At 34.4% G+C, this 13,779-nt stretch overlaps 1 protein-coding gene across 5 annotated transcripts in view; it reads right to left on the bottom strand.

Annotated features, from left to right (window-relative positions):
- Positions 1 to 13,779, bottom strand: part of KIAA0825 (KIAA0825 ortholog) — a 248,950-nt gene that overhangs the window by 152,111 nt on the left and 83,060 nt on the right. For all 5 annotated transcript variants that reach the window (XM_054003603.1, XM_054003607.1, XM_054003606.1 and 2 more), the window contains 3 exons: positions 12,401 to 12,551; positions 8,548 to 8,738; positions 5,905 to 6,087 (listed from right to left, as the gene is read on the bottom strand). In XM_054003603.1, the coding sequence (XP_053859578.1) occupies positions 5,905 to 6,087; positions 8,548 to 8,738; positions 12,401 to 12,551 (525 nt within the window). The remainder of the gene's footprint in view (positions 1 to 5,904; positions 6,088 to 8,547; positions 8,739 to 12,400; positions 12,552 to 13,779) is intronic.

The raw sequence follows: 13,779 nt of genomic DNA on the forward strand, positions 1-13,779 counted from the left end.
TCTTCGTATTTTCTTTCTACATAATACATTTTCAAACTATGTTTGAAAATGCATTCAATGCATTTGAATTTCTTTTCAGTTACTCATTTCTATATCTCTCTTCTTCCTGCATAACACAAATGCATAGTATTTTCAACACTTTACAATAATGATATGTAAAGTATCTTTTGAAATTATACTGACTGACATGCAACCATATATACACTTTGGATTAAACTGAACAAAAATTTGAACCAGAAGCTTTGGATATTCACTGGCTTGAGAGAAATGGAATACTGGTTGTTTTCAAGTATGAAGGACTAAAGAAGAACTAGATTGTGACTAGATGTCACTTTTGCAACACTTCATTTACTCAAATGATGTGAGAGGCAAAATCTACAGATACTAAAAATGAATTATTAATTAATTAAATGATAGTATTACAGATATGTGTAAGAACAGGATTCTATAATTTAATATGCCTTTAATCAATGTTACTAATAAATTATTAATATTTGTATAATTTTCTAGCAGCCAATAGGATTCAATAATGTGTGATAGTAATGGATGCCCCATGGCCTCTTCCCTTTTTATTCTCATTTACACTGTCTACAATTCCAGCAGACAGGAATTCCAGCCTGTTACATGCATCCTCCATTAAATATAAACAATTGACACTTCACATGCATCTTACTTTTCATCTTACTTGGTTGTGAATTTTTTATCTTTCATCTGAAGTAATTCAGAACTATAGCCACATGTCTATTAGACCGAGATGAAAGAAGAGTGAGAATTATACGTTTTCAACAAGAAAGGTAGCTGTATATTTTCTGAACGTCTCAAAAAGATAGGCTGTTTTATTTGGAAACTGTTCTTACTAATTAAAAAAAAAAATAGAAAGAATTTAATACAGATCTTAAGTAAAAAAAATCTGAGCAGAAGGATTAGCACAATCAATTTGTGCTCTTTGTGAATTCATGAAAACCTGAAGATTAAAAATAAAGCTGAGATTCTAATGTAGCCAAAAGAAGAATGCAAACTCAAAAAGAATTATTTTAAGGACAGTAATTTCAATATTATGAAAGTAAAAAACAAATCTTATTGTCTCTCATCCACTGAAATATTTTTTTTCTGAATATAGCAAAGTATAGAGCAAACATCCTACACAAAAGTGTGATAAATACATTTTGGTAAGCAATCGAATTTAAAAAAGGAGGACCACATCTTGTGTATTGGTTGTGTAGGAACTGTTTGACAGCATTCTGGTCTAAAGCAGCTTGTTAAGTATGACTTCTTAGCTGTATCCTAAGGAGCCTTAGCCATATCCTAAGGAGAAGCACAAGGCAGATTTTTGGATTCTGACTTACTTGCTTATACCGAGATCTCTACAGAAATTTTTGAAGTGAGATAGAGATAATCTAAGGGTTTTAAAGATTGTTTAAATATTAGAATAGCTTCAAATACTATTAAAAAATCAAGTGTCTGATGAAAATACAGCAATTCTCATGACAGCATTTCTTAATGTCCACTGCTGGCTAGGTAATTCTTGCCATGAAAGCCCAACTCTGTGCCAGACTGTTGAACTCAACTACTCTTCTGACAGAACTATAATAATAGCTAGTAGGAGGACATTTGTTTTTGCTTCAAGTTATGCTAAACCAGCTGCCTATTATCTCAAAGCACTGGACAGCTGATTTAATACCAAAGCAACATTTCAAGTTACAGTTGTTTTATTCTTCAATAGAGAATGACAAGGTGAGAATTGATCCTGTAAGCCTGAGTGCTTACAGGAGTAGTAAGCATCTGAGTGCCGCAAGATGAATCCTAACAGTATTTATTTGTAGTGTTTGTATGATTTCTCTCTGTATAAGGAATAAACATTACTAAAAAGCAACTTCATGAGTTATAACTCATATATTAAAGAGAAATGTTTTCAGTCTTTAATATTGAATAACATTGAATTTACAATACAGAGCAATTTTGCCAATAGAATCTCTATATGCTTCTCTCAACATTTAAATAATTTACCCAACTTCTTGTTGAGAAAATAAGATATGACAATTCATACTATGAAATCACAAAAAGGTGCATCCACCTTACTCTTTATATTCTTCTTTACAGAGTACCATCGCCTACTCAGTACAAAAGACTAAAGAATATCAGAACAGGCACAAAAATAGATCTGTTCCAAACTGACCAACCCGGAACCTGAGGCAGAAGATAGTCTCTACTTTGAGGCCCAGGTAATTTACTCTACAAACTTATGAGTAAAGAATGGCATTGGAGTCTCGTGTGTATTCACAGGCAGTACTGAAACTGTGTGATCCACTACCTGAAACCCCAGCTACTAGAACTGAGTAACTGACAACAATCTTGTCAGAAAGACAATGATGATTGGAAATTCAGAATTATGAAAATCCTCTTATTTCAGAGGTTTGAGAAAGCAGCAAGAAAATAGAAACAGTAGATTTGGGGAGCACATTCTAGAGACTCATTGTTCAACAGGTCCTCAACAATATGGACAAAAGCCGACAGAACAGTTGCTTAGCAGATTTTCAGATGACACTAAACTGGGGGGAGCAGATACAGTAGTTAACACAATGAACAGCTGAGTGCCTACTCATGGATGACTGGGCCAACAGAAATTCACAAAATTGACTGAGGTAAAGAGCAACTGTTTACTTCAACTACAGAATTACAATAACCTATGTTGGGAACTGACTTGTCTGAGTGCCACCCTACCCAACCAGAAACCTGGGGTTTATGGGCAGTAGGGTGCTGAAGACAAGGCAACAGTGTATTATCACTAGAAAAAATGCAAACTACACACTGAGTTGTATTAGAAGGAACACAGCAACTAAAACAAAGATAGTGATTACTTCATCTGCTTGTCAACAGTTTAAGCCTTACCTAGAATATTTTCTCCAGCTGTTGGGCCTAGGAGAAGAATGCGAGGAAACTGGAGAAGACTAAACTGAATCATCTCTAAAAAATGTTTGAGGGCCCTAGACTCCTTTACTCTGGTGAAGAGGTGGCTAAAGTGTCAATTCGTGTAATGGCAGCCTACAACCACCCAAACAGTAATTACAAAGACAACACTGACCAGTTTTCTCAGTGGGGCTGATGTGATACAGCAAATTATAGCCAGCTGCTTTGAGGGCTCACACTAGATATAAAGAAACATTTTGCACTAGGGCATCACAGCTGCCGAGCAGGCTTCACAAAAAGTTCTAAAACTTCAGTTCCTGGCAGTTGGCATGTGTCAGTTGAGCCAGTAAACACAGTCATGTTTGACTGCTCATAGTGATTGCTCTGCTTTGAGGAGGAGGCTAGATTAGAAAACCTCTAGCAGTCCTTTCCAACCAACATTTCCATTATGCTAAAGATACTTCAGAAAGCCATAGAAGGGTGGAGAAAAATGAAGCACAGAAAACAAGTATTAAACCCTGATGGCCCAAGATTCATAGCTGAATTTCGGACCAGATCTAAGTAATCTTGTCATACAGAAAAGAAAGTCTAGATCACAAAATTAGGAATGAGAAAACAGAATCACCTGATCTGAAGTCAAGGATATTACTAATTTTTCACCATCATTATGATTTTATTCAATTTCCACAAAATAATTAAGAAATGTACATAATTTTAGTTCCCTTAAGCAATAGAGAATACAGCCTCTCTAGTAAGTTGGAAATGAGGCAGTCATAATATTACACAACTCCTGGAAAACAATGTTTCATCATTGCCACTTTTATGATTACACAGAATTTTCCTGAAAAGTCTAAAGATTAATTGACTTCTAGTCACTTAAGGGAAAACTTCCAGTACAAAAAGACAGCATAACAGATTTAAAAGAAAAGAAGATTTCATTCCAGTTAACTTTACCAAATGTGTGAAAGATATAGAGCCAAGACAACAGATGGAAATTGTGATTATACAATATACTTTCAGAAAGAATTGATGAAAGATTAATATTCCTTTAAAATCAGGTGTAACTTTTGACTTTATTATTAATAGATTCTTAATGTAATGAAGTATGCATACCCCAGTAAACAATACACCTAGGTACTTCACCTAAAATTCACTATATCAAGGTGTTTCCAATTGAATATAATTGGAAGCTGATTGGCTAAACCACTTTCTTCTTTGAACTCTGGACAGTGGGTCAGGTTACCTGACAAATATTGGCTGCACTTAAATATAAAATATAAAAAAATTGTTTCAATAATGGGGCCTCGCAGATTGTGAAAACACAAGTTCTGAATAGAATTTCTTTAAAAAAAAATCCAATTTTACTTACTGTAAAACATGAATCATCTATATGGAAATGGTCTTCAGTGTTAATATAATTTTTGTAGCTATGTAACAAAATAAGACAATTTTTTGTATTATCTTTAAACAAAGCTGCCATATTTTGGTGGTGATTTCCACAATATTTTGTAGTAAATTAAATGAGCTGCTACATTTGGCACATGATCTCCATATAAGCAAATTCAGGTAATGAAATTCACATCCCTAACTCTGAAAGCTATATGACCAAGTTGTTTACCTGCAGCATTTTGCATAAAATAAAAAGCAAACTTTTCATTGGCACTTTGTTCTGAAACTCCATGAATTCTCCAGCAAGCACACATTTTTTGTCATGCTATGTATACATAAATATGTAAACAACATTGATCAGTGGAGGAGACTAGAATCACTTAAAGGGACAAATTATACAGCATATTTACTTTGGTCTATCATTTTAAGGGCTTTCATAAAAGAAAGATGAAATGCCAAAACTGACAGTAAAAGCAGTTACAGCTACTGCACTGTCCTTTCCTGCTTCCATTTCTACTGCCATAGTAGGGCTACCTAATCTGTTCCTGAGCCACTTTCTAAATTGCTATCTATTCATAAGCCTGTGTTATATAAGAGCAAACAACCAGTTACAATCCACTTTTGCATGCTCTTTAGAGCCCACAAATATTAAAATGAGCCCACAAATAACAAAAAAAATTCATTGAAGAAGCTTATATGCAGGAAGTCTCCACCCTAGTACTACCTAGAATTTTCTTATTGTGAATAATGAAGTAAAAGCCAGTCAAATAGGATGTGGCTTCATTAGTTGGGGTTTTGTTATTCCGCTTTTTTAAATTTGTGGTCCCACTTTGTATTGTCTCTTACACCAAATTTACAGATGGATTTTATTAACAAAAGACTCAGGCCCAATTTCAGTGCAAGTTACATGTCCATTTTTTACCATTGTGACTTGTGAAAACATGATTTTATAAATATGGGCATTCTATATTCTTACATTTTTAACTACATTTATTGCAGCATACTGGTTGTGTAACCAGATGATCATTTTAGTAAATTACCTTTACATTCCTATACTTCTAGAAACATTATCAGAGGACAACAGAACATTCTGATTTAACTGAAAGTCTGAAGTAGATAAATCTGAACTAGTAAGATGATTTCTTTTCAACTGATGAATGACTAAGTCCTTTAAAACCTTGCCAAAGTATTTGGTACCATAGTAGTAAATGTTTTCAGATCAATAAGACCATATTTAAAAAGAAATATGTCCTAACTGGAAAAATAAATTGCAAATTCGGGGCAGTAATAATTAATAAAATTCTACTGGTTTTGTAACAGAGGAAATCAACCCAGACATTCACTATGGTCTACATTAGTAACAGAAAAAAAAATGCACAGCACTGAAGTTTGATCCAAAGCTAATAAAATCTCAGCACATATAACATGGCTTTAGATAAGATCACAAAAGTAAGTATAGGATCAAATTCAGAAATAGTCAAAGACTATTAAAATGTGACAATACTATGGATTACATTTGATTTCAACACAAAAATTCATCTTTGTAGATCTATCCATGTGAGCTCAAGAGCTGCTTTATCTCAAATTAAATGTTTATTTCATACTCACTCATACAAATTCTTCAATGGTGAAGTTAAAATAGCCAGCACAGAGATCAGACTATTGCAGTGGCTATGTATTTGATAGATCTTGAGATTTCTGTCTTTGTGTGGATTCAGAAACTCCTGCACAGAACTACAAATTGACCAGAGCATATCTTCAGTGGACATCAAAATTGCTGCAATATCAATTCTGTAGGCAAAAAAAACCCCAAGAATAACATTACTTAAGACATCTTGATAGTGGTAAATTCCAATTAAACAGACATTTCCTCTGACAGGACAAACACCAAAATCATAACATGGACTTTAAATTTCCTCTTCAGTGATGCAGGAAGTCTCCACCCACTACTCTGTAAAAATCAACCCTTTCACAGAGAAGTTGTTATTGAAACTAGTAAAAAGAAGAAATTTTTAAGTGTCAAAGGACAGTGTCACTAGGCATAAACAATTTACTTTCTAAACTACAAGTAAATAAATACAAATTTTGTTTTCTTAAAATTAAAATGTACATACAATTTTCAAATCCTGGGGCAAAAAATAGGAACAAAGTAACTTAATCTTCAATTTGCAAAACTAACTCCATGCAACACTATACAATGTGGAACATTTCAGCAATTTATTGCCTGTTGATAGTGGCTGGCAGAGTGCCACACGTCACTGGCCTGAAACAACAGCAAAAACCCAAACTACAACATAATCTCACAAGACTATGCTGACGTACAATATGCAGGAAACACATGAATAACACAAAAAATATGGGAGGTATGAGGTTGGACTTTAAAAACTACTATAGTACCTAAAAGCCATGGATGCACTTATGATCATACGCATATTTAATTAAATTGAGTATCTTTTTTCATTTATTCATGACTGGATAGTTCAATTTACTTAGTGAAAAATTCAAGAATCAACCTAATGAATATACAACTTTTCTACAAAATGCCAATGTAAAAAGTTCTTTCTTGTTCAGTAGTTTGAAGTAAATTCATATAGAATTGACTAATATGATACTTAGGTAATATTGTATTTTTCATATTTCAGGTAACTTTTTCCCAAAAAAAATTTCCAGGCAAGTTTTCAGAAAACCTCTCTGTATCTGTATCTCTGTATCTGTACCAAAAGATACAGAAGAGCCTGATTACAGTAAGTTATTGCAGGAACAGAGCACACAACTATTTGTGTGCTCTGTTCCTGCAATACATAAAATAAAATTTCGGTTTTTTTCCTACCCACTTCAAGAAGGCGATCTTGTGCAAGTTACTTGAGCTTTCATGGCAATACTCGTATTCATAATAATACGATGACAGCACATAACTCTTATGTCACACAGCATAGACCAGGTAAGTGGCTCTAACCCTCTAAAATTACAAACTCTTTAACTCTTCTAGATGGTGCTGTGCAATAGGACTAAAGGCAATGGTCAGAAAGTATGCAGATGAAGTTCCACCTGATTATGAAGAAGAACTTTCTTATGGTGTGGGTGACCAAGCACTGGAACAGAGTGCCCAGAGAGGCTGTGGATTGCCCCTCACTGGAGACATCTAAGAGGACTGTCTTGTCGCCCTGGTTATCAAGAGTTTTCTAAAGCCTTCTGAGTTTACATTCTTGTAGAGAACTTTCTCACACAACTTTCTGTAAACCTATTGTTTTGCATTCTTTTATAGAGCTGGAGAAATTTGATGTACAGGTAGTTTGTCCAGTGTCGTTGGAGAGGTGGCACGTTCACCCTCCAATCCACTGGCATCTTTTGAGAACTATAAAAGATTCGAGTCAGAAAAAATAAATTAGTCTCCATTGTGACCAAGGCTGTGGTGTGTCGTTTTTGCTTGTGTCATCTGGTGACACTGTCTGGACTTGGCCTTGTGCTATGTACTCTGGGATAGCCCTGCTTGAGCAGGGAGGTTGGACCAGATGACCCACTGTGGTCTCTTCCAACCTCACCCATTCTGTAACTCTGTGTGATTCTGTTAGGAGAAATACACCTGTTTATTCAGTAAAACAAGATATTGGATAGAAAGGACAAAGATAGGGTTAACTTCCACTTGAAGACTACTGCTTTAGTATTTCTCAAGAAGACTCTACTCTCTGGCAAAACATAAGAATTGCAACAAGAAAAACTTCCAATTTCTTATTTTCTAAAATGACAAGAAAAGGAATAGCCTCTTTCTGCTCTCTCCTTCTACACCACTGGCATCATTCTGACGAATGTTTTGATGTGACCTTGTAGCTCTTTCACTTGAAATGCCCTATAAAAAACACAAATTCTACTGGAACTCATTAGATTTTCTTAATGAATCAACAGCTTGATTTCTAATCCTGACATTGTCAATTCTGTCCACATTTTTGGTTGCATTACCAATCCTTTATGAACTTGCATTGTGAGGCTTTTAAACCAATCAAGTAGTTTATGGAACAATTTCACAGAGTTGAAAGAGGCCTTTGATTCTGCCCAGTTTGCAATATAACTACTAAATATACTTAAATATACAAAATAAGTTTTATTAAAACAAACATCAAAATGCATAGATTTGGTTTATCCCCCCTGTTGTGTTCATTAACACAGAAATGTGAATCAAAGCAGTGCATAACAGAAAACTAATATTTACTTCTTACATCCATCAAAACGGTGCATTAAATATACAACCATTACCTGATTTGTGGTGTTCTTTTGTAACTGGGACACACCTGACAATATCTTGAGGACAGAATATCCAGAGATCGCTCTAGTACATCTGTAAGAATCTCCTGGGCTGTCTTTGGAGGTAGAATAGTCCATAGATCATGATGAAGAGCACAGCAGAAGTAATGCCACATCTGGACAGAGAATGAGCATCTTTCTCCCTGTCAAAACCACCACACATTACAGAACAAAAACACACTTTCCAAAATGTCAATTTAACTCCTATAGGTCTAATTAATTAAATCTGAAAGGAAATAGCTAAAGAGTTCCAGGAATATGATGGCTAAAAATGATGCTTGAAAAGATGTGAGACATCTTTATTTGCAAGGAAACACATGTTCCATTTCAGTCACAAAATTACAGTTCTTTCACAAAATAAAACCACAGCATTTGAACTCTTATGTCCTCAATTAACCTATTCTCAAAACCCATAGTGTTGTAAGTTTAGTTTAAAAACATAGACAGTATTCTGTACACAGTAGAATAGTCAGATAAACCCAACATAGTCGTTTCTTTGTCTGCAAAGAAAAGAGGAGAGGAGAGGAGAGGAGAGGAGAGGAGAGGAGAGGAGAGGAGAGGAGAGGAGAGGAGAGGAGAGGAGAGGAGAGGAGAACTATTAAACTTACAATATGAGATATCCAGATTGTTTTAGTAAGATATTTTTTCCTCTTGTAATTTGAATGTATTGAAACCAAATATTTGGTTTCAAGGAAGGGTCATGGCAAGGAAGCATCATTGGCATTAATATTTCATTGTCTAAACAGATCTATCCTATTAAGACACAGAAATCAATATACAGGAGTCAAAATCACAGCAGTTACTCCATCATACTTCTAAAATACCCAGGAAATAAGTTTCACATTCAAATATTTCACTAATACATATTCAGCAAATAGCATAATCATGAAGCTTTTTGAAAACAGTGACTTCAATTTGCAGTTCTCACATCCCAAAGGAACTGAAAAATATTTAAAGAATTTTGTTAATATTTTAGCACTATTAGAAATATAAAATAACCCTACAATTTTTAAAATGCTTTTAGAATTTGAGAGGCATTCCTTAACAATCAAATAAAAAATAATCTGCCTTCTTTTTAAATATATTAGCATGAGCATTAGCAGATTATGGGAAGTTGTCACTATTTGGTTTTCCTCTGACATAATATTTGAAGTGCATTTTATATTAAAAAGTGGCAAAAATTACAACAAAGAACAAAATAAACAAGCTTGTTGAAAAGTTTTACTTTTTAACTTTGTAATTATAGTCACAAATTGTTTCACTTTCTCTGCTTTGGCTTATTTAAGTAGTAGCTCTTTTCCCTTTTTTAGTATTGTACCTCCACTGCAGAAACAACAATATCACTGAAGATTTAAATGAGATTCACTCCCCTTTTCTGACCTGTGTTTTACTTGTTGCCGTTTCTGGACAATTCCACTGATAAACATCTACTATTTTTTCAGGCTTCACATAATAAAAACAGATGTGAGCTTTTATTTAGCTTATATATGAGGAAACAAGCAGCTGTGTTTTATTACATATGCCACTCAGTATTATCTCTGGACAATTCTTTATTCTTTGACTGTTAGAAAACATAAGTTCCCACAGCTACAGCAGATGTCTGCTACACTAAGAGCTTCATTCAAAAACATAATCTGGAGAGCTGGCCCAGTGGCGCACTCTTCCTGCTGAGCTCATATGTTGGAAGAAGTCACCTCTCACTGCTGGAGGTTTTGGCAGGGAATTGCCTCTGTAACAAGCAATAGATCTTAATCCAATCTCTTCCATTTAGCATGGCTACAAGAGATCAACTGAAGTAATATCTGCTCTGCAGCATGCCTCCTGAAGGAACTCAGAGCAGATCGTGGTCAACCCTTGGGCCATCTCCCATGACCCAGTAAAAAGAGGAGTGATGATGCAAAATGAAATACTTTTCACCTCAAATCCTGTAAACATACAGAGCTTGTGGATTCTTTTTTGGGGTTCTTAAGGTTAGTGTGACTTTAAGAGAGATTAAAAAGAGTTTTTGCTTTTCTAGTTTGAATGCAGTTGAAGAGGTTTGGAATATGTCTAGTTGTGTTTTTAAGGTTGTTTATTTCTTTTTATCTATAATAGTTTCTCTTTGATTTGTTGAGGTTTGTTTTGTACAGGATCTATGGTAGTCTCTTTTGAGCCTTGGGTATCTCTTACATTATATACTTAAAATTATGTGTATTATGTTATATATATATATATAACATATATACATATATACATATATTATGTATATAGCTCTTGTACTAAAAATCTATGTTGGATAGTGTGTCCCTATCCTAAACTAATAGAAAAGTGTTACTATTACACTGAGATATTGAGGACAAGAAGAAGGAAGAAAAGGTTAGGGTACGCTCAGATACTTCTATCTTGTATCTCTGAATTACATTCTAAAAAACCTCAAAATTTTACTTTTCTACCCTGTCAATTTACCTATTACACTACTCAAACTCTTTTGGCTTGTAATTCCTCATATAGAGTTGGTAGTCTCTCCGATGGGCTAAAATCAAAGCCACAGCTGTTTTTGACTTCATGCCAGGGTCTCTGAGACCCCTGCCAGGGTCTCGAGACAGCCAGGGCAGCCAGAAGGATGTTCTGGACTCCGACAAAAGCTGAGACACCAGTTTTCCTCATTCCTTCCTGCACACATCAGTTCTGTTCAGTAATTATAAAACTGTTTAGCTACTCCATATTCTTTTTTTGTCAGACAACTGTTTCTCCATGGTGAAGTTACTGGGTCACCAGTAAACAGGACACAGCACCGTAGGCACTACAGACAATGAAGATTCAGCAGTTGCCAAAAGTCACTGCCTTTCTTACCTTATCATCTATCATTCAAACAAATTTGAAATGTTTATTTACTTGTCTTTGAGGGATGGACATTTTGATAAATTATTCTATGATCTGCATGCCTGTCCAGCAAAGATTTTGTCACTGACTGAGCAGCTTTTTATATGATATCTGTAGATTACATGTATAAGATGGAATTTTTTCTCATGTAAGAATTCTAGAAAATGCTTAACAGAACACACAAATTGTCTCACATGGAAAATTATACAAGGAAGTACAAGACTTTGTCTTCAAAAGATCTCAGTTATTATTGATTAAAAACCCATATAAAACTTCACCCTACAATTAAGTGAAAATTATTTCAAACAGTGTATGTCAACCTATGTTTGTATTTAATTAGGATGAAGGAAAAAATCCAATAAATGAAAATAATTTTTTTTTTTCATAGAATGATTAGGATTATAGCTATAGATCAGACCCATGACTTCAAGATGCAGGTGAAATGGCACTGGTTATGTCAGAAATACATTGCTGAATGCTTTAGGTAACTATATTGACCACCATTCTTTGTTTCACCCTTTACTCACAAAAAGTAAAAAGGGAACCAATTGAAAATAAAAATCAAAGAATCAGAAAAAAATTTCCCAGAAAAAGATCTTCATATGTCACACTTCCTAAAAGAAGTGTAAAGTTCTTAGAGATTAAGGTGATGGTGTGCTCTTTACTGAGTTCTATATAAATGCCTTGACACACAATAAATATTTTATTAAGTAAATGACACAAACACGCCACAGTAACAATCTACCTCATCTTTAAATGACTGTGTTTTCCTACATAATTGTTAAATAGACACTTGCCTGCAATAATAGATATTTCAAAATAGTACATTCCAATAATCCTTATGTAAAAACAATGCTGATCTCATGCTTCTGATTAGTCAGTGAGCTGGCAAACACTAAAACACATTTTGTAAAAGGGAGCCATAGTAAACTTAACCTCACACCTCATAAAAACCTTTGTAGTCATCCCAGCAGTGGCTCTCAGCATCCTGTAAAATGCTTGTAGCACAAACTCTGATGCAGTAGTTCGTAACTTGAAACTGGAGAATGTTGATGAATTCCTGACATTTTTTGATAGGAACTAGGAACAGGGTTCTGTTCAGAAAGAATGATTAAAAAGACAGTGATTGAAAGGCTGTGCACTAGGAGGTAACAATCACTAGTACTGCAAATAGATTTTTTTAGTAGGTATCAATCATTCATTTCCTTTTGGTCTTGAACCTAGCATTCAGTTTTGTAACTTTTTGTTTCAAAAGTTCTCAAAATATGTCTACTTGTGTATAAATTCTCATTTAACCAATTACTGAGAAATAAATTACTTCATCCTATTTTCTGAGATAAGTACATTTGACATTCACTTATTTGCAGTTTTTAATTGCAGCATTCTTACATCAGCAATTATTACATCAGCACTGAGTGTGACAAAAAACACATAAGCACAGAGGCAGAGATTGCTTTTGGTAGGCATGTACTAAAACTCTGATAATACACCTAAGTAGAATTATTGAGCAGTATTTTAGGTCAGACTTCCCACTCACAGAGATACACTTCATGCAGGAGACAGTAAAACATGAGAGGGAAAGCAGCTCAACAGTGCATATAACCACTTAGAAATCATACATGTCTTAAAAATTGTGCTAATTCAGGATCTCTCCCCAAAAACTCTGTTTCTACTTTTAAAATGCACATGGCTGGAAATATATGGACCAATAGACTCCTAGTACCTTAAGACAAAATCTCCTAAAAGCAAGTGCAGTTGTAAGTCCCTCCAGGTCAAACACTGCCTTTGACTTTACACTCCTACTTAATATCTGCTTTAATTTTTATTCTGGATATAATAATAAACTAAATTCTAAAACTACAATGTATTTTATGTATTGTATTGTATGTATTTCTTTACATGTCTGAATACATACGGTGTTAGGAAAAAGCAGATGAATGTATTTTTATATTGCCCTCTATGATTGCTATGTCCTGAACCAGATCTTATGACAATTAGGCATTGCAAAGGTCAGAAAAGGAAATCAAAGCCCTAGCACTTCATTTATATGACAGCAAAGTACATTCAGTTCTCTGGATAATCCTGTTTTCTCAAATTTAATAATTAAAAAAAAAAAAACTATCTGCAAATCAAATGCAGATCCTACACATAAATAATTTGTTTTGCAATGGCTGCTGTGTACTATCAGGTTGATTCAGGTATTTCCATAAAATAGTACACATACTGCATTGTGCTAAAAAATACAATGCAATTTGGAAAACTACCACCACGCTGTATCACCAAAATAGATGAAGTCTCATATTATTTACATTTGAATTAAAC

Source organism: Vidua macroura, chromosome Z, assembly GCF_024509145.1.
Source record: "Vidua macroura isolate BioBank_ID:100142 chromosome Z, ASM2450914v1, whole genome shotgun sequence".
In the NCBI taxonomy this organism is placed as follows: Eukaryota; Metazoa; Chordata; class Aves; order Passeriformes; family Viduidae; genus Vidua; species Vidua macroura.